Source organism: Catharus ustulatus, chromosome 2 (assembly GCF_009819885.2).
Source record: "Catharus ustulatus isolate bCatUst1 chromosome 2, bCatUst1.pri.v2, whole genome shotgun sequence".
NCBI lineage: Eukaryota > Metazoa > Chordata > Aves > Passeriformes > Turdidae > Catharus > Catharus ustulatus.
In genome coordinates this window covers 92,558,154-92,580,574 of record NC_046222.1, presented here as the reverse complement: position 1 = coordinate 92,580,574, position 22,421 = coordinate 92,558,154, and the positions used below count along the sequence as shown (strand labels likewise).

The 22,421-nt window shown below is 39.4% G+C and overlaps 1 protein-coding gene across 6 annotated transcripts in view; it reads right to left on the bottom strand.

Moving 5' to 3' along the window:
• Window positions 1–22,421, bottom strand: part of UBE3A (ubiquitin protein ligase E3A) — a 54,054-nt gene that overhangs the window by 8,632 nt on the left and 23,001 nt on the right. For all 6 annotated transcript variants that reach the window (XM_033085174.1, XM_033085193.1, XM_033085167.1 and 3 more), the window contains 3 exons: window positions 14,131–14,441; window positions 9,813–11,068; window positions 2,276–2,420 (listed from right to left, as the gene is read on the bottom strand). In XM_033085174.1, the coding sequence (XP_032941065.1) occupies window positions 2,276–2,420; window positions 9,813–11,068; window positions 14,131–14,441 (1,712 nt within the window). The remainder of the gene's footprint in view (window positions 1–2,275; window positions 2,421–9,812; window positions 11,069–14,130; window positions 14,442–22,421) is intronic.

The window sequence follows — 22,421 nt, the reverse complement described above, 5'->3', positions numbered from 1 at the left end:
ATTCTCCATTTCAAAGCAGACACCTGTTTACATTCTCCTTTCTCAGCAGACACCTGTCCTCCAAACTAAAACAGTAACTTTTCGTTCTTTGTCCATATATAAGCCACACCTGATTATAAGCCGCACTTCCAGGTTCGGACCAAAATTTTAGTCAAAATGGTGTGGCTTATAATACAAGCCGCACCAATTTGACTAAGATTTTGCTCCTAAACCGGAAATGCGGCTAATAATCAGGAGCGGCTAATACAACCTCAGAAGTGCCTGCCAGAGTGCTGAGCCGAGCAGCTGCAAAGTCGGCATTTTGCGATTGTTACAAATCGCTACTCTGTTGCACCGCGGGTGGAGCCTGGCTCCCTGTAGGCAGCACGGGGGGCGGGGAGAGAGGCGGGAGAGCTCTCTTTCCTCCTCTGCCACAGCCCAGGGGAGAGACGGGGGGGGGCCCGGCGCCGCCATTGCCGCAGCCCAGGGAGGAGAGGGGGGACCCGGGCCGCCCCTACGGCGGCCCGGGGAGGTGGGGGGAAGCCCGCGCCGCCATTGCTGCGGCCCGGGGAGGGGGGGGAAGCGCACGCCGCCATTGCTGCGGCTCGGGGAGCCGACAGGAGCCCCGCGCAAGCCATTGCTGTGGCCCGGGGAGGGGGGGGAAGCCCTGCGCAGCCATTGCCGCGGCTCGGGGAGCCGACAGGGTGCTTTGTCCCCACCCGCCGCCGCCGCGGCAGGAGCGGGGAAACTCCGTCCCTGCCCGCCGCCGGCGCCACGGGCGCGGGAAAGCTCCGTCCCCGCCCGCCGCCGCTGCCGTAGGAGCAGGGGAAGCTCCGTCCCTGCCTGCCACCGCGGGGCAGCGCCGACCCGAGGTGACTGAGCCCAGTGGCAGCGGCGGCCGGCCCCGAGCTGCAGCACCGAGCTGGGCTACCTGGCCCCGTCAGCGGCCCCTAGCGGGCCAAGCCTGCACAGCCTTAGCTCAGCCAGTAAACCCCGCCCTCCCGCGGTTCTGTTACTAATTGCACGCGGGTCCTCGCTGCGAACGACAAAGCGGCTTATATTCGGGTGCGGCTTATCTATGGACAAAAACCGAAATGTTTGCCAACACTCAGAGATGCGGCTTATACTCAGTGCGGCTTGTATTCGTGAATTTACTGTACTTATTTTGTGTGGAAAATAAAATTTAATCAATTGAAGTACTAAGAGTTCTTTATTTTGCCATACTTCGAAGCAAGCTAATTCAGATTCCAGATCTCTCCAAATAAATAGCATTTTTCAGAGTGAGTAGGACTTGTCTATGGTTCTGTACCACCTGTTACAAGAACTGGTTTGCATATGGTGAAGGGCAAGTGGCAAGGTTCAGATTTTTGCTACTGATTCTGAGTACCTGATACAGATACCCCCTCTCTGATCCAGCCAAAATAGATTTATGTTTATGTTCACCAATTTTCTAAGCTACAAAACCAAGAACAGCAGCTTTCTCTTTTAAAATAGTCCAGTGAAACCAAATTAACAGCCATGAGCTGTTAGGTTTCTTTAATGGAAGCCATTACAGGAAGTACAATGTAACACTTTACATAAAATGTGAAATTAGGAACCTGGCAGGTCTCATTTCTATTCTACCATGAAGCATTCTTATAATTTTATAACATTTTCATCTTTTCAGAGTAGTTGACGAGCTGCACACTAAAAGAACCATGTCCTTGCATAAATGATTGGTGCAGGGAGCAAGGGAAAAGAAGAATATGATGGAAATATAACTGCTGAAACACAAATGTAAAATTTTGACTCTAATAGAGCAAATTACTCTTGGTTATTTAACTACAGTAAAATTTGACAGTGCTGTCACACTTTGGATCTGCAGAACTATCAAATTCATTAAGTTGGAGGAAGTGGAGGAAATAACTCATAGCTCTTCATCTATGGTTTGATTACTAATTCTTGAAGCTAATCACAAAGCAAAGTGAGGAGAAAGGTGAGAGAGCAAATAAAGGAACCCTGCAAAAAAAACCCCTGTACTACTGATTTGTATCCAAACAAGTAATGATGGTTCTCATTAACTATACACAGTTACTCCTTCCATCATTCCTCCTTTAAGAGGATGACTGCTGACAACATAGTGAGCCTCAATGTGTGGCAAATATTCTCCTGACCATCAACGAATCTGGAGAGCTTCAGAGAGAAGCAGCAGTGGATATAAGAGCATAAACATAGATACAAACCAGTTTGGAAGATCACCCAGGTCAACCTTTTATAAGAAAAATCTGTTAAATCAGTAAATTTTTAGAACACATACCAATATCTGGATTGAAGATTTCTTCCACAACCAGTTGAAAAAATTCTTTGGAAACACCTCCTTCATCTACCCCTTGCTCTCCTTCAAATTCAACATACAATTGCTTCTTCAAGTCTGCAGGATTTTCCATGGCAATCATCTCTAGCTATTGAGTGAAGAGAAAGAAATATTTCATTAGTAAATCTGTTTATTGGAATAGTTTAGCATCAAATAATGAAACTAAAAGTACCCTACAAATTTAAGAAGAAAGCGAGCACAAATCACAACAGCAAAGTAAGAGAAATCAATAGTAACGCTAAACCACTGAAAGCATGTTTTAGAATCTGGGAATTAACAGCAAGAAATTTACCACAGAACTGATCTGCCAGTCCATTAAAGTTCACTGGCTGTTAGCATTCTCTATTTCTATTCTTTTAAGCACTTATTTAAACCAAGTTATTGTGTTGCACACAATTCACAGAAAAAAGAAGAAAACAAGATGTATTACTGGGATAATTAAATTCATCTGACAATGAAGATTCTGCAATATGATCTACATGTTTGACAATAAACGGCTTTGTGAAGGGATTACACAAAGATTTGTTTTCAGAGTGGGAGACAGAAAACAAGCCTTTGATGAGTAGTTGCATCTCTCAAGCAAAGAGCTGGGGAAAAAATCCTAAAACCAAAAAAGACAGTAATATTAGTCAAATCAATCCCCTCTCCTTGACCCTAATGAGGAAGTCTCAAAACTCTCTTGCTCTTATTTCTTCGGTGCCTTTAAACAGATCTACTGCACTGTTGCTATGAAAGTGAAAATTCAGTTAAGGCCAAGTAGAAATTCTGACATTTTACAAGAAAGGGTTGCAAGTCTACATAAAGTCCATTAGAAGCCACCAAATCACAGAATAGTTTGGGTTGGAAAGGACCTGGAATGATAATCTAGTTCCAATCCTTTTGTCATGGGCTGGGACACATTCCAGTAAACCAGTTTGCTCAAAGCCCCATCTAGCATCAACCAGATAGGACATTCCCAGCGTTCCTGGGCAACCTGCTGCAGTGCCTCACCACATTCACAGTAAAGTATTTCTTCTGAATAGCTAATCTAAACCTCTCCTTTATCATTTCAGATCATTCACCCTTGTCCCATCACTACATGCCATGTAAAAACCTCCTCTCCAGTCCTCATAAGGAACTTTCTATAAGGAAGTTTCTATAAGGTCTCCCAGGAGCCTTCCCTTTGGCTGAGCAATCCCAACTCTCCCAGCCTGTCTTTATAGAAGGGGTGCTCCAGCCCTCTGATCATTTCTGCATCTCTCCTCTGGACTAAACCCAACAGGTCCATATCCTTCTTATGCTGGGGACCCAGAGCTGGATGCAGCACTCCAGGAGGAAGTCTCACAAGAGCAGAGCAGAAGGGGACAGTCACCTCCCTTGACCTGCTGGTCATGCTGCTTTTGATGCAGCCCAGGGTATGGTTGGATTTCTGGGTTGTGAGTGCACATTGCCAGATTCTTCACTTGCTTACACCAAAAATATATCTTTCCAGTAAATCAGAAGTTAAGCAAGAATATTTTGCAGTTGATATGAAATATGCTACTTAAAAGCATAAACACACTGGTTACACTTATGCAGCACAATTACACTAAACACAGCTATGAGGCAAAGAAAACTCAGCAGCAAATAAAGGCACAGATGGACCTGTATACTACTCTACCATAACTTGTGAGATTTGCCTCTGATTTGGGCTACTGCAAATTGTACTTACCCGCAGGTGTCCTTAACATGCTAAACCTTACTTTTTATTTCACTACCCCACCTTATCCACACATGCCAACACTCTTTGCAGCCCAGAATTTTAGTACAGAAGTGTAAAGTAGAACAGGAACAGAACAGAGAAGGTAAAGGCAGCAGTAATGACACCATCAACTCACAAAGTCACACCACCAGCAAGACACATTTTCTCCTTCTAACTGCCAAGTCAGCCAGACATGATCTGAGCAGCGCAGCAGGGCAGGATGTGTGAGAGTTAGGGGGGTTATCATAAGAAGACTTTGAAGCACCACATGCAAAAGGAGCATGTGGAGAAAAAATGGCACTATCTGGTATTGAAAACTGTATTTGGAAAGAGAGGGAGTGTAACTTCATAGCATATAAACATCAGTTAAAAAAACCACAAAGGCAAGCTGTGAAGACCCCAATAATGACAGCAAGTGAGATTCGTCTATATTTCAATCAGCAAACCACATTTTCTGAAAAACTTAGTTATACACTACCTAAGCCACTTGTATAAAACATTCTTTTCCTAGGACATCAATGGAGCTTCAACAATGTTCCAAGTACAGCTTACAACTTTTGAAAAACAGAGAACTAGCATTTATTTTAAAACTGTAAATTAAATGCTCAAGTTGGACAGACAGAAATTCTACTATTTGGATCCTTTCCACTTAAAACCAACAGCAATAAAGCTGTCATTTTTTTCTCCCCAGTCATGACTTTGTTGGCTTTGTAGTCTTTACTGCCAGTAATTTACTATACTGCATGACTTACGAATTTTCACGAGTTCTGAGAAAGCGTATGTTGTCTCTGCATTTCTTTTGGGACAGCAACCCTATGTCATAGTGTGAACACTCTCTTGTGTAATGGAAATGCACTAAGGAAAGTGTTCATATTTATACATACAGAGCAGTTAAAGAAATTTCAAAATTATTTCTTTGGCAGACAAAAACAGCCTGAAAAAAAGAGGAAGGAAACACTCTTAGTTGAGCAATGCTAGCTAGGCAGATTAGAACAGTGCACTGGATGTCTGCAAGGGAGTCAGATAAAGGATTACCCAAAAGCCAGCATTTTGAGCAAAGCCTGATGCTCCTTGAAGTAGATTCTATAAGCAGGAAAATGCTGCTAAGCTGCTCAACTCAAAGTTGTGGGTTTAGCTGCTCCTTTGAATATCTGTGTCAACACTGATGCCTCAAAATAAAAACTGAATGCACTGGGCAACAGCAGCAAACACAACAGTAAGGAGGCACTAGATTTTAGCAGAACTGTAGCAGTGTTTCTATAGCAGGGAAGTATGAACTTCAGTTATTGCTGTCGGGCTCTTGGGTTTTTTGGGGCTTTACTTTGTTTGTTTTTAATAATCACAGCTACCTCTACATTGTCAACATAGATGCTGCTAGATAAACACAATCCAGCTGTGTGAATTAGCGAAGTTTTAGAAGCCGTTTTCTGTCATGATTGTTTAACTGGCCATGTCATTGAAATAATCATTACATTTTCCAGGGACTTTCTAAAAAGCAAGCGTGTAGCATGTCTAAAGCAGCAGAAGAATGTATTAATTGACAAGCTGAAAGCTGAGAGATGATGTCATACAGAATATCTGTATTTTGTTTGCTGAAACACAACAATGTACCACAACTTAAGACATTGGATGATTTTACTTTGTTTACAGAGTAACACCGCTTTCCTGAAAGACAGGAATGTTCACTGAATGACAGAAACATGAAACCATTTAAAAGCTTAATGTAACACCAGAGTTTGGTGACCTGCTTAAAACTGATAGCAACTGAATTAATTTCTATGCAGCTAAAAACGACCATAAACCACCTTAAAGAGAACTTTTATGTTATGTTAAAACTTAAGGCAGAGGCTGGAATACTTTTCACACTAAATAGCAAAAATGACAGAACACAGCTAATTTAAGCTTGAAAGTACCATTGACACATCATGATATAAGCCGGTCAACATGCTTCTTCTAAAAAACTGGCATGGAAAGTAATAGAGTGACAAAGCCGCCTCTTCTCCCGTTGTTTATGGTTCATGCATTTGGAGCTTCACACATCAACAGTCATAACCAAGGCATACCAGTGCTTACATTTTCACCTGAACACACAAACTTCAACTTCAAACAATGTAAATCTCCTGAAGTACTTAGCTGCTAATACAGGAGAGAATCTGCCTACTGGGTTCAGGTGTCACAGAAGAGTTTTGGTCATCAATACATTCAGCAGAGTCATTTACAAGCAGGAGAGTGTTGCTGCCCACTAGCTGTCTGCATTCCATGTGAAAGTTGTCAAAATTAGTTTCTAATCTGCAAGCAAGTACAAGCCTGATGCTGCTGAAGGAATCCACCATGCTTTCCACCTGCAGAAGTCGTGTGTTTAACTCACACCCTTTAAATTACTGCTACCTGCGAAGAATGCCACATTTAACCTGGGCCATGGGGGTGGGGGAAGAGCAAACTCAGAAGAAGGGGATTAAAGAAATGGGGAATGAAAAGGGAGAAGATTTAAGGATATATTTCCTTTCATTAGTACCACACTCACACAGCATGACTCAGCAGTACAGCTAACCTATTAATCTTGCTAGACAGAAAAGAGAATTTTAACTGCTTTCAGGAACTGCAAATTGAGCTACCATTCCCAAGTATAAGGGTGCCCTAAAAAAAATGGGGACTAAAAGTGTTACAAATTCTAACATTCCACCCTTGTCCCTGGGTGACTTTTCAGACTAACATATATACAAATAAGTATACAATAAGTATATAATACAAAAAGATATTTCATTAAATAATTTCCAATAAAAAAGGAAAAATAAGTTTCTGAGGCAAGTTTCATACATGCAAAGGAAGTGAACAAGGAATTTGTAAATAAAATTTTTCCTTAGATGTATGTGTTTTGGGGAACTAAGATTCTTTCAACTTTAAACATGATAATGCCTTAAAGGTATTTAAAAAGTATTACTTAAAATTCTTAGTAAAAGGAAAAAGGTCCTACGTTAATAACAAAAAAAATCACTTACTAGTGTTCATATTTTCTTTAATGAAGTCCAAGAAGTGAGAATACATACATACTGAATTACAAAAGCTAAAATATTAAGTACTGGTAGGAGAAAAGCAGCTTGGTAACGACTTGATCAGCTCAACTAATTAGCGGAAAGCCAGTATTTAGCATATTTGCAAGAAATTGTGAAGGCTGATCAATGCATTTGAAAAATATTCAACATCAGCAAAGAAAATATGAGTAAGACTATCTCAACCTCCTTTTAGTTAATATTCTTGAAAATGCTTTTACCAGGAAGTTATCAGTTATTCCACAGATACTCAAAAAAGACTTCACTGACTTTTCTGTGAAAATGCAGGTCTAGTGACATAAACAGTAGTTACAATTCAAAAAAGCCTGTAAACTTTCAAACCTCTGAAGTTAAAAAAACATGAAATTCGAGGGTAAATGTGTTGGTACTCATAATTAATTACCTGTGTATTAAGCATGTTCAGAAACATTTTGTCACTGAACAGATCTAAGAGCATGCTTTCACTACTGAAGATTATTATCCTTGAAAGATCTTTCTGGTATTTTTCAGTGAGACCCTTCCTAAGTTCAGTACTGAAGACTCGTTCTGATACTAAAATGGGAAAAAACCAATGAAAGAGAATAGGCACTAACACTAACACTTCCTCGGGAATATTTAAAATCTATTCCCCGAGCAATGATATTATGTATCCTAAGTTAAGACAGCAGTAGTTAAAAGGTGGATTCTGTACCCACTTCATACAATACAATTTTCCCTGCATCCACATTATCCCACAACAGCTACCTTGTAACATGTGTTTGAAACAGCACATACTCCCTTCCTCCACTCTGAATGACACGTCTGTGCTCATCTCCATTTTACTGAATATAATTCATTTTCCACTTCTGAGAAATGCCTGGGCTGCACTTGGTCTTGTTGGCTACCACTACAGTTTAGTTCAGACTACCTGAATTTAGAACAATTTTATCTTTTCCCTTTATTTTCTGTCCCGGAATAAACAGTTTAAAATTTTACTTTATTTGGGGCTCTGACAGTCAGGTCACCATAATTTATTATCTCTGACAGTTTAAACTAACAGCCATAGGAGGAACCACGGCAACTGCCCAGGCATGTAACTCAGGCTGCTAGGCTGAGCAAGAGCTGCTGCAAGCGCATCACAATTTAGCTTAGAATGTTTGAGTTTAATCTGAAACAAGTTTCCCAAACTTCCTATTGGCCAAAAGTATGCACAACAGTGACTGCTCTGGCTCCATTGCAACTTGATGTCACCCACAAACTTTTTAACTACACTAAACATATTTTTTTTGTCCTCAAAGGTTTCAACTTCCACAACAAGCAGTATGTGAAAGAATGCCTTTTCTCATATTCATGGACTTTCCTTCTTATTATCAGCATGAAGAGGAAGGTTTGCTTTTGCTCTGTTGGAATTGACATTGAAAAGAAGATCCTAAAACTAGCTCTTAAGCTTTTTTAGCTCATCCTCTCCAAAAGAGAAAGTATTTTCCCTATCTTTTTCCCAGTATTTATGTGCCCAAAGCTGAACATTCAGGGAATAAATTCCATTACAATAATATGACAAAACATAACTGGTCACAACTGTAAGTCTGATAGGTAGTGAAATTACAAAGAGTATTCTTAAAAAAACTGGTACACAGTATTTTTTTATTTATTTGCCTAATATAAAGTTGAGTTTACAGACAGAAGCCATTTCTGCATTGCAGAAATTTTATTTTTTCTTTTGGCACTGAAGACAAATGTTTTCCCTGACAAGTCATGATATCAGCAACTCCCATGAAGCCGCTAACCCAGCTGGAAATTCCTAGGCAGGCAGAAAAATCAAGGTAGGAGGTCATTCAGGGTTCTCACAATTGACCTTCATTGGCAGTTAAAGTAATCAAATTTAACTACAAGTAACAGCTGGGCTGAGAGGCAAAATCAGGTAATTTCCCCAAAACCTCTCTAAACACCTCTCTGGGTCTTCAGTTATAAGTTTTAAGCCATGGGTAAATTAAAAAATTTCCAAACCTTGTGCTTTAATAACAGAACACAGCAAAATGAGCTTTTAAAAATGACCAGCTTGAACAAAAACAACAAAAAAGGAAGGGTCCTAAAATTAAAGAACATATTAATGTCATATATGAACCCATTTACTGTAAAATAGTTTGTATCCTGTATGATTCTGCTCTTCCAAAAATGCATGAAGAAATGACATTAAGTTTTAATTTAAGAAGTCAGCATATTCAGAAAGAGGCTGCTCTCACATTTCTCTGGTGTTAACAGGTCTGCCTTTCTTGCTCAGTAGTAACAGTATATGCACCAAATTAAAATAATGCTTTATTTCTAGAAATTTGTAACTCCACAAGAAGAGCAACAACTAAAATGTTTTAATTATAATTTCTATCTGAAAATCCCTACCATCAGAAAACGATCCAGGACAGTGCAGAGGACAAAGAAACAGAAGTTGGTCACTCTCACCATCAAGACCTGTGCAGGATCTGATAATGGGGAATAAGAGCTATTTGACACTTTAAAATATCTAAATCTTCAACCACTCTGAGCAGAAGTAGTTCTGCTGAACACAGAAATCTTCAGCATCATGCTTAGAATTCAAATAATAAAGCTATTAGAGATTCTCCTAGAGGAAATCTAGTATATGTGCACTCACACTGATCTTCAGTTACTCCAAGCCCACGTAGTTTGCACGAGTCAGAGCCAACAAACTCAGGCACCACACTGTTGCGGGACTTACCCGGACAAGCGCATCATCGATGATGTGATCACGTCTCACTTTCAGTCGCAAATATGGGTTGAGCTGCTGCCCTTGAACTAAGCTGTAGAGCACAGTTATGCGTCTTTCACTGTACATCCGGATCCTATTGTCATAATACAATCCCAGGTTCTTGGTAACAGCATTCAATATGAAGGGACAGGTCATAAATGAGAATTTATTCTCTGTTTCTACTTTGAAGAAAGTGTAGTCTTTGTCCATTTCTAGAACATCATTCAGTGGTTCATTAATAAATTCTTCAAAAGGAATAAGTGGTTTTCTGCAATCTATAGTTTTAACACCAAGTTCAGTTTCCAGTGGGTCCACTCGAGGACCTTTTTTATTTCTTCTTTCCTCACCCAACAGCTCTTGAAGAGTTAGTTCACTTGATTCTGGGATGGGTTCTTCATCTTCCTCTTCGTTATGATCTGTGTCCACATCCCCTCCTACTACATTTGCATAGTAAACCATTTTCAAGCACTTTGAAGCAGCAACAACAGCATCATCATCATTCACTAGGTTGCGACTATTGAACTCGTTGCTTATGACTTTGTAAGTAATAAGCTGCTGAAATGTTTCCATCATCCTCCGAATTTGATCTGCTCTGTACTTAGACCACAATCTGACCAGTTTTGCTTGAGCTGCAAGGGGTAGTTTGCTCATTGCTTTGCAAAACAATGGTAGAGCCATTTCCAGGTATTCTGGGCTATGAAGATTGCCATTCTCCATAACGATAATAAACAAATTCAGATAGTTAGGATCCCGAGAGTACACATTATGGTAAGTCAAGTCACATTCCACATTAGGTGACAAGTACACAAGTGCATTTAAAAAGGCAGTTTCTATTTTTTCATTACAAAGTAACCTATCATAGACCCGTCTGACTGCTTCAATATCTACAGACACTTCATCTGGGCCTAGTTTTTGGAGGTTATTGTCTCCCTGTGTGTTATCACCTATTCTTGATGACGAAGATGATGATGCACCAGAATCCTCTTCCATAGCAGCAGCCGAACAGGCAGCTTTTTCCTTTTCATCTTCATCTTTGTCTTCATCCTTTCCTTGAAGAGACTTGAGCTCCTCCTTGGTGTGCTGCTTGGTTTTTCGGAAACTCTGTACCAGTGCTTCAGCACTAGAAAACACTCTCCCAATCACCCGGATTAAAGGGGAATAATCCTCTTTTTCTCGACATAGTTCAAGAATTTCATATATCTTGTCTTCTGTTAGAAAAGTCACATCTATAAAAAGATAAAGATATTAGTTTTATTAAGACAAAAATTAAAAATATAAAATACTTCTGGTTTGCCCTACCCAAGAGATCTGTGTTTCACATCATCACTAAAACTGCAAAAACAGTGCTGAATAAATTCAAGACAGATACTTTATAATTTCATTAGCACGAATAAATCATGATCTTATTCACTGACCTTGTAAGATATTTTATTCATGGATGTCAATCAGAGAATGTGCACAATGGTGAAACTGTTTTGCAGCCAATTAACTACATTTGGTAGTTAACAGTACTGTATTGTCTAAACAAGTGTAATCAGTAAGAGGTTTAAACTTCACAAGACTTAATGAATAAGGCTGTGACAATACAGTCTTCTGGTAAATCTGCACAGTTAATATGTAAGTCATTAAACTAAACAAACCAGACTGTATCAACCTTTTTCAAACCAGACCTTGAAGAAAAGACTCAATCACTTGTTTTGTTGTGTGTTAATGGGAATATAAGATTTATTTCTCTTTTTCATGCTTTCTGCAACTGTTTTTAGACTAAATTGGTGCCTGAAAACCATCCCCAAACCCTCAATATATGCTCTGAAATTTATGCTGCCTTCTAAATTACATATACACTCTGGCCTGTAGATTATCTCTTTGTACATCAGGCCTCGCTAAGATAAGCAACTTGGGTATACTCATCAGCATGTTATTCAGATGAACAAGATGGTTTACACACATCATCTGCTCCAAATACCTGTCTGTTCTCCCTCTCCCCAAACTCCTGATACAAAATAAGTCATTTGAAGAGTCCATTTGTTATGTGAAATCTTCCTTTCTCTTCAGAAAAAAGAAAGAAAACATTATTTATAGCTTTCGGTGTTACTTCTCAAACAGAACCCAGAGATGCTTTCACACCAGGTGATGATTTACAGCAGTTTAGGTAGATGCTTCTGAACTAATTTAGAAATAAAACAGAATCTGTTTAATAGCATCTCTAGAAATATAGAAAACATCTCAGAACTGTATTCACCAACCACGCTAGAACTACCTACCTCTGCAGAAAGAAGTGCATCATTTTAATAAAGACCCTTAATAAAGATGTACATTAAAACATTTTGAAATGCGATTATCTACACTGATATTCATTCCAAGAAATCATTAAATTAAAAACAGATGATGCAAACTAGATGATGTAAAGACAGAGTACCTATTGACTTTCACAGAACACCAAGCTAGTCTTAACAGGAAAGGTTAAGCTTATTGTCTAAGCTTAGACTGACTTCCAATCTGAAGACGCTGACAAAGCTCAAAACTAAAATCTGTCCTGTTAAAAAAACAGCTCTATTGAAAACATTATGAAAGGATTCAAGCTTAGTGCAACATCTATTTTTATCCGCTGCAGTGCATGCTCAGGAAGCAAAACTTGTCTTAAAAGAAGTCTTAATTTTCTTGTGTTAAGAGAAATTTATCTGCTGATACAGTTAATGTTCCATAACACAGTTTCTCAAAATGAGGACCACAGTCTCAAGTTCATTGATTCTGGATCACAGACATTATTCACAGATAAAAATTATCAGCGCAAGTTGACAATTTAACAATACAATGAATTTCAGATTTCCATACTTAAACAGGAATTCCTCATTCACTCTTTCAAAGGTTTTAGTATTTCAGGAACTCCAGAAAAGTAATCTAAGTAATTATTTCTGAAGGATATTTCTCTTCATTTATTTAGAACTTTCAATCCTATGTTAAGCATAAAAGTAAGCTACATATCCTTTTCCTTGGCTTTGCTAAACTTTGCTGCAGATTTCCCAGTAACTGTTCTAGCATACAGACCTTAAAAAAAATTCAGAGTGCTAGATTCCTTAGACATCACACAATTCCAAAGGTAACTAAGCCTCAGATGAGCTTTATGAATGCACTGAAGCCCTCTGTCTATACAGCTACAAAGAAAGGTCAATACTTGTGATGCTCCAAAAGAGAAGTCTGAGTCACTGCTGTAGCCAACAGACTGTCTCTGGAGGTAGGTTGAGAAAACTCTTAGGTACCTGCCTTGGGGAGAGGGGAAGGTTAGACAGAATAAGGAAAATTCTGTATCTGAAAAACTCCATTAAAAACACACAAAAAAAATCAAGAGATAAAACTACAAAATAGACTTAATGTGCCTGTTGCTCATTTAATGCTACATTGCCTTCTCTCTCCCCTTCCTAGTGTTTGCCTCTCTGCTTATTCAGATCATAAATAATTTGGGTACAAATTTATCCTTGCATCAGATAAAGAAGAAAATGATGATGCTATTGACTGGAACAACTTATAACATCTCATAATGGGTTGCTTATAACACAGCATTATGTTTTATTGATAATTCTGTAGGATTTTTAAATCTTTGCTGTAAACAATTTAACTTTATTTAACTAAAATAAAGTGAATCTGGACTTGTGTTTATACCACTTTTTGCCATAATACTGAAAGGTGATCTCCTCAAAGGTTAATGGTTTTTAAAACCATTTGGCCTTGTTTCTGGATGTGTTTGCATCATTATTCTATTAGTATGTATTTACTATTAGAAATAGTTTGGAAAGCTAAACAGGAGTTAGAAAACACATACAGAACAATATTTTATTTTACACTGGCTTAAAAATAACTGTGCTCAAACATTTTTTAGCTTAGTGAATGTACTGACTATCACCCACTGTATCGTTTCCTTCATCTGTTATGTTTCTTAACATAGAATCTGGAATTAAAGTATAACTTTTAAAATTTATTGACTGCAGAATAATTATGAAACTAGCAAAACTAAAACAGTCGTACAACAGCACTTAAAGCTTTCCCATATTTGCAAAAATCATTCTTATAAGACTACAAATGCAGGTCGTTAACAGATGTGGTCAGGATCCAGATTTGGAATCAGTGTTCAGGATTAATCCGTCCATTTTCCTGAATCCATAGTAAAATACTCAATTGTCCAACATTGTATTTTACTAAAGTCAGCAGAACACCACCAGAGCAAATTCTGTTGGCTTGAACTTGTGTATTCAAAACATGGGTTTTTTTAGGAAAACTGTAAACATCTTACCTTTAAAGTCATCTCTTGGGCCTTGTATTTCCTTCTTGTTCATTTTTCTGTCAGTGCAGGAATTGTTATGGGCACCTTTGGAATTGTTTTCTAGGTAAGCTGAGCTTGTTCCTTTCTTGGAGGGATGAGGATCACAGAGTTTTGCATTAATCTTATAAAGCTCGAGGGCCTTAATGGCTGCTGCATTGTTATCCATACGGAGAAAAGTTGGACAGGAAGCACAAAATTCATTCGTGCAGGCTTCATTTCCACAGCCCTCGGTTAACTGGTGGTAGTAGCGCTCTATTAGATGCTTTGCAGCTGCTCGCTTCCTGTAGCAAACATTCAAACAGTAAGTACAAGGATTAGTGGAGCTTTCACATACAAAGCTCATTCAATAGCATCAGCAAGGCAGAGATTAGTCAGGCATTGAAACACAAGATTTCTGTCAGAGAGAACATATCAGAAGATTTTTTTTAAATGCAGGATTCTCATCTTGACAAATGCAAATATATTTAACACACAATTTAATTTGTGGGTTCTATGTAAGTAAAAGATAAATCCTGTTTTCAGCTTTACATGGTAGTGGAGACAATCTTGTAGAGTTCTGAACAATCTCAACTGTCGCTAAAAAGAAAGCAATTTGGATGCAAAACAAGGCTGCAACTGAAACGGAACTGGATGTTGTACAGGTGTTGAATCTAATATATAGTACTGAGGCATGGTTGCACTGACAGATGAAAAAGGCATGAAACACAAAAAATTCAGACATTTATTCAGCAACACTATCAATACAATACTATTTTACCCATTTTGACAAGATTCCAGATAAGTAAATTATCAGATTTAGTCTATTTATATCTGCACAAAAAGTATTCCTTGATTAATTAAACTGATGCCAAAAACACAATTACAAATGAGCTCAAGGCTGGACACATTTCTCCTCAGCTTAAATAAACTATATGGTTGTCGAAATAAAAGAAAAAAAAAACCAAAAAGCACTATCTGCCTAATCCTTCTCTTTCTCCTGCCATTATAGGTGGCAAGTATGTATTCTGAAAATTCACAGAGGTATTGCTGTACAAGTCTAGCGCTCAGTACTATATATATGCACAAAAGAAAATATAACAGCCTTATTAATAAGGTCATAGACTTCTACAGAAACATGCAAATAGTAAAGAAATCATTGGAAAGCTGCAGGTAACCAGGACAGAAGCAGCTGCATGCAGCACCAAGAGCACTATGTTTGACCACATTTCAGAAAGAAACCCCCTAAACCTCGACTTCATCTAAGATTTTAAGTTATTAATGAAAACCACCAACTATGAAAGATTTCAAGCACTCTGAGTAGGTTTAACATACAAGCCTTTTATGGAACTTTAGTGATACTATAAAGATTAGAGCATCAGAAATTGTGATATTAACTTAAAATTGCCTTTTCTGATATTGACACATGCACAGATTCTGCACAGAACAAGTACTTCAGAAGTGAACTGCTAGACTCAGCACTGGCTGCACCTTGCTGTTGATAATGGCTGGTTAAATAGCAGTTTCAATGCAGCTACTTTAAAAGAGAAAATGTTCTGAGAGGGACTACTGAGTTGTGTATTACTCAGCAATAAGACCCCTGCCTCTTTCTTTTCACCATTCAAGATCCCATGATCCCAGATAAGAAAATATATCTTACAAGGAAAACAATTACTTTGATGTCTACCTGAGGTTTCAAATGTCACAGTATGCTCCAAGGAAAACAAAAAAACAACTGAGGAGACAGGTTTCCCTGGCACTTTGAGATGGATGTGGAAAGAAAAAGCAGCATGAGCAATACCATTAAAACCATTACTGTGTAAGAGGGAATAGCTATATCCTAATCTAAGGGAAGCGTTCTAGTTTCTCACATTTTTATATGCAGACTTAGGAATATCAGCCTCTCTCCATGTACATCTAAAAATAGGTGGGTTTTTTTAATCTTGTCTTTCATACTTCAGCTGTCAGTATAAAGGCTTTAAGGAAAACCACCCATACCCCCCCAAAGCGTTTTAGTAAAACTTGGACCAGTAAATAATTTCAGACAGTTATTTCTGAATGCAAAATCTCGTGCTTTAATCATTCCTCACTTTCAATCACTCCAGACCTCCAGATTTAGAGTGTAAAATATTGTAATTTGTAAGCAGGTTAAATATTTAATATGAAAAAGCTGCATTTTTACACCTGAGCTGTGGTCACCAACATGTACACCTTTATAGCTCCCACATCTAATTTGAATAAAGTTATATGCCAGCAGATAAAGTTAAGCTTGAACTTGTCTCTAACAGTTAACTTCTGAAGGGCTCAATTTTTTTTTTTTTGCTTTTAGTTTCTAGCTACCAATTACTTCTCAAACTTTGCCATGTCTACAATAAGACTGTTTGTACAAACACTTTTATTTTGACTTGTGGTTGGAGACTCACTGACTCTGAAACTCTATTAGAGACAGGTCTGACTGAAGGTTGTATCATAGATTTTTTTTTAAAAAAATCAAGCATGTATAGTGTCAGCAGTACTAGAATACAGCAGTATCAGAATTTCATAGATTATCCTTAGTTGGAAGTGACCCACAAGGATCATCAAAGTTTAACTTCTGGCCCTGCACAGAACCATCATCAAGAATCACACCATATGCCTAGCTAACACCTCCTGAACTCAGGCCTGGTGCTGTGACCACTTCCCTGGGGAGCCTGTTCCAGTGTCCAGCCACCCTCTGAGTGAAGAACATTTTCCTAATATCCAAGTTAAATCTTCCCTGACACAGTTTCATGGCATTCCCTCAGGAACTGTCACCATAGAGAAGAGATCAGTGTCTGCCCCTCTGCTTCCCCTCATCAGGAAGCTGTAGACCCTGATGAGGTCTCTCCTCAGTGTCCCTCTCCAGGCTGAACAGACCACATGGCCTCAGTCACTCCTCATATGGTTTCCTCTCAAGGCCCTTCCCCATCTCCGTAGCCCTCCTTCAGATGCTCTCTAATAGCTTTGTATCATCCTCATATTGCAATACCCAAAACTGTGCACAATATTCAAGGTGAGGCTGTCCCAGCTCAGATCAGAGCAGGACAATCCCCTCCCTTGCCCAGCTGGCAGTGCTGTGCCTGATGACCTCAGGACAGGATTGGCCCTCCTGGCTGCCAGGGCACCGCTGACTCATGTTCAACTTGCTGCTGCCAGGGTCCCCAGGGGCCTTTCTGTGATGCAGGTCCCAGGAGCGCTTGTATTTGTTGAACTTCATGTGATTGGTGATTGCCCAACCCTCTAATTTCATGAGGTCTCTTGGCACGACCTGGCTGCCTTCCAGGGAGTCAACAGCCCCTCCTTAGTATCACTGGCAAGCCTACTTTGCATACCTGCGTTCAAGACATTTATGAAGATGTTGAGGAGTGACAAGGACGGAGCCCTGTGGAACTCCTACTGACAGGTCACCAGTCTGAGGTCACCCCATTTACAGGAACCCTGTGTGCCTGATCTGTAAGCCAGTTGCTCACCCCTCACATGATTATTTATTCAGCTGTGTTCTGGACGTTTAATCCAGAAGGATATTGTGAGAGATAGTACTGAAAACTTTATGGAAATCCAAAAAGATGACATCACCTGGCTTCCCTTGATCAACTGGATGGGTTACCTTGTCACAGACAGAAATTAGGCTTGACACGAACCCACGCTGGCTGTGACAGATGTCTGTGGTGTCCTTCAGGTGTTTTTCAGTAAGTCCAGAATAATCTTGTTCATGATTTCATCAGGCACTGAAATGGGACTGACAGTCCTGTGGTTTTCAGGGTCATTCTTCCCACCCTTCTTGAATATTGGACCAACATCAGCCAGTGTCCAGTTGACTGAGACCTCTCCAAATTCCCAAGATCACTGAAAAATCCTTGAGAGAGGTCTTGTGATGATACCAGCCATCTCTTTGAGTATTCTTGTATGAGTACTGTAAGGCCCCATAAACTTACAGGGATCCAGCTGGATCCTCCTCCTGGCAGCTACTCCACAGACTTTTTACATCACCTCAGACAAATGATTTAGGTAAATAAACAAAATAAATAAATTTAAGTGAGGATACACACCTCAGAGTGTAGAAGAGAATTTACCAGGCCTTTCACAAGAGTTGCCCCTAGTGAGGTACATCGATAAAAGGACTTACAGAAAATGTGGTTCTGAGTAAGTCAGTGTGTGATTTTACAAAACAGACATTTCATACCACATTCCCACTGGTGTACTTCAGGTATTATTATCATTGGCCACTGCCAAAAGCCCATGTTTCCTATTTCTATATTGTTCAGCAAAAGAACTTGTAGCATATTCTCCATATTGTCCAAAAGTGAAAACTTGATCTCTTTCTACATTCCCCTACTCATTTAGTATGCTGAAAACTAAAGTTCTTGGCCTGAGGCATTAAAACTGGTTCATCAAGCAAGGTAACATAAAACCACTCTCTATTCTTAGCTCATGCTACACCCGTGAAGATTGCAGCTCTCTTAAAGCTCCTATAAAGGGAGCTGGTGAAGAGCAACTGGTCCCCTAGAAAACACAAGGCCTAATTCTCTGCACATTAGCACACACAGTTACTACTGTAGCTTAGGCTGTAGTGACAGATTTGCATATATATTTCCAAATAGTCATTGTTGTTGCACATCCAACTATAAAACTGCACTGGTGTGGCTGCAATTGTAAACATTTCACAGGCATTTCCTTACAACTGAGGGATACCTTCCCACTCAGCAGGCCTTGTATAACCTCCTTAAGCAATATGCACTGCTTCAGCGAGAAGAGGCACCTAAAATAGACACCCAACTTCCTTCCCTAAAGTCCAACAATTTCACAAGCACACTTTTCTGTTTAAAATGAAATTACCATTCACTGACTTAGTTTGTAGTAGTTACAGAAAAAAGAATTGCCTTTAGGCTTTCCATATGTTCTTTAGCTAATAAAAAGCCAGATAATAAGTACTTTGCATTTGTAATTTAAATGGTGCCAAAATTGTGGAGTATCACAAGAAACATGTACCACTGAGCTAAAGGTGAACTGGGCTGCATTTTCTGTAGTAATTTTCGAATGTCTAAAACCTGTAAAAAACAAGGATTGAGTGTACTGGTTCAAAAGTTCTTATGAAACAGAATTTAATTTGCATTTCTCAAATATTTTAAACTAAATATAGAAAAATACCATGTAAAGGAATCTCTTGCCACAGAGAAAATCAGGAGTTAAAACATTAAAGGAATTTTCAAAAGAGTCAAAGCATGTAATAATTTAAAAGTTCCCTACAAAGCATTTACATTCAAAATGTGCCTTAAGTTTAAAATATCTGCATAACTGCATCATTTTTGCTGGTAAGTTTACCTAAATTTTAAAAATACACATGGATATTTCATTCTTGTCTGGAAATACCAGCACAAAATAACACACTTCTGAATGGTTTCTGCTTAGGACACAATAATTGTTTTATTACGTTTACACATAAATCTCACATTGGACAGGAGTGTTGATCTGCTGGAGGGCAGGAAGCAATCCGGACAGGCTGGATTGATTGGGTCAAGGCCAACAGCATGAGGTTCAACAAGGTGAAGTGTCAGGTCCACCCTTGGGTCATAACAACCCTGTGCAGAGCCACAGGCTGGAGCAGTGTAGCTGGAAAGCTGCTCAGTGGAAAAGGAACTGAGGGGTGTGGTCCACAGCAGCTGAACGTGAGCCAGCATGTGCCCAGATGGCCAAGAAAGCCAATGGTGACCTGGCCTGAATCAGAAATAGTGTGGCCAGCAGGATGAGGCTGTTACTTCCCTGTTTTTGGACCTTGAATCCCATGTCCAGTTTTGGGCCACTCACTGCAAGGAAGACATTGAGGTGCTGGAGCATGTCCAGAATAGAGCAATGGAGCTGGTGAAGGGTCTGGAACACAAATCTTATGAAGAGCAGCTGAGGGAACTGGGGGTGTTTAGCTTGGACAAAAGGAGGGTCAAAAGTGACCTTTATCACTCTCTACAACCATCTGAAAGGAGGCTGTAGCCAGGTGAGGGTTGGTCTCTTTTCCCAGGCAACCAGTGACAGGACAAGAGGAAAATGGCATCAAGCTGTGCCAGGGAAAATCCAGGTTGGTCATCAGAAAAAAATTCTTCACTGAAAGGGATGTCAAGTTTTGGAATGGGGAGCCCACAGAGGTGGTGGAGTCACCATCCCTGCCTGAAGTGTTCAAGAAATGACTGGACAATGGCACTTGGTGTAATGGTCTAGCTGACAAGGTGGTGCTTGGTCAAGGCTTGGGCTCAATGATCTTTGAGCTCTTTTCCAGCCTTGATGATTCTATGATTGCTCCAAGATGGCTAATTTTATTAAATGGAAATCTACAACAGCCTGTTATACAATGGCTATTAGGAATTTTAAAATGCCAAAATGTTCACAGGCAATTTTCTTAACAAAAAAAAAAAGAAAAAAAAGAAAAGCATTAATATGCATGGATGGAAACTATGTTTGTCTTTTGGGTAAGAAAAAAACCAGGAAAGTGGTTTTTTTTTAGTGCTAATAGCAAAACAACTTTTAATAGATGTGTTAACAGAGGCGTATAGAGACATATCTGCAACAGTTGTACTACACTTTGGAAAAAAGATGACCAGCATATCAAAAAACTGTTAAAGAAGGTGTTGCAGATGTCATCTTTGTGAAGTTAAAACATGCAACATGCAACAGCTCATGCAAGCTTCAAATCTTGCACACTGTTTTTCCTGCTTCTGTTTAGTAAGAATAAGAACAGCAGTGCTAGAAAAGACAAGTTTTCAGTAATAGCACTGCCCACACAGAGCCTTTTGAAAAGCCCTGCACACCAAACTGCCAAACAGTCCACTCACAGCTGGAGCCCAGCCCTTTGCTCCAGCAGTGCTGTAACACCTTTTGCCTTCCTCAGCCTCTGGCACCACAGCAAATGTGCACCTGTCAGATATGCATGTGCATGGAGCTCACATTTTCCAAACTCCATTTTTTCCAGTGTGGCGGACTCCAACAGCAGGGGTGGACTGTGAGCCCCGCTAGGGCTTAACCCAAGGGACTCCCTTCCCACTGTGTATTCTAGATCCACCATGCCTCTGGGAACATCATGTGCTGACAAAGGCATGGCACTTCCTCAGGAAGAGCAACCCTGAAAACAGGTCTGTCCTGGGTACATGGAGCAATGCAGGAAGACAGAGAGAAGAACATGAGTCAGCACCTATCTCGCAATCTTGTCTCAGAAAGATTGCCTTGCTACAGTCATATTAAAAAACAGAGAAGGGCTGCAAAATTGCAAAGAATCCCATCCTCAAAAGCGGGAAGAAAAGATGAATGCATAGAAAGCTGTATGAAGACAGCCATACCTTTGCTTTGATATGTAATGCCATAAAAAAGAGAGTGAAAACACATGAACAGGTAAGAAGTTATTGTTAAACAATCAAATTATGTAATTTAGTGCTAAAGATATGTTAAGGAAATTATACTAATTGAAGTTGAGAAAGTCAAAGGAGATGTGTGACAGGAGCAGACAGAAAATGCTGACCTTAACAATTCTAAGACCAGAATGAATGCTAAGGTAAAAGGACTCCTAACTTTGAGTTAGCACCAAGATGTTCATCACATGGAGACCCAGAATTTGAAAAGCCTGGGATAAGCAAGACTTATATATGAAAGATTTTGCTGTAACAATCTGAATATTTTCTTTAAATTTCTTTTCATTCACACGTGAATCATATATGACTATGCTCTTGGTATAAAGCTTAGCAATTCAAAACATGGAAATAAATAAAGCAGTTGTATCAGCCAACCACAGCAAAACAAATCATTCATTGTGCAAACAAAAAAGCACTTGCTTTAGACCCTGTATTTACTAATGAACTTTAGGCATGTAAATAACACTTTAGCAACACAGCAGGCTTGCAGGTCACAACTCTACGACTCAACCTGCCATTCCACCTTATGTGGCAAGAGAAGTTAGGTAGCAGGATTGCAAAAATTCTCTGTAATAGGTGTAGTACACATCACATTGTGATACAGTTTAAAAAACATTTAGTTTTGCAAATATACTGTATAACTACTACTCAAATATGTGAATTCCTACAGCTTGACTGGCTCACATTTATTTTAGACAGATAGCTAAAATTTATGAAGTCAAGGTCACTCTGATCACTGCCTATATCAAAAAGAAAAAGTACTCAGCTATAACATGGAAAAGCTTACAACTGTAAACTTTTTCATGTCTAGTTTTAAGGAAATAACACACACAAGAATTTTCAAACTTCTAGAATAAAAAGTTTTGCTGCCTTTTC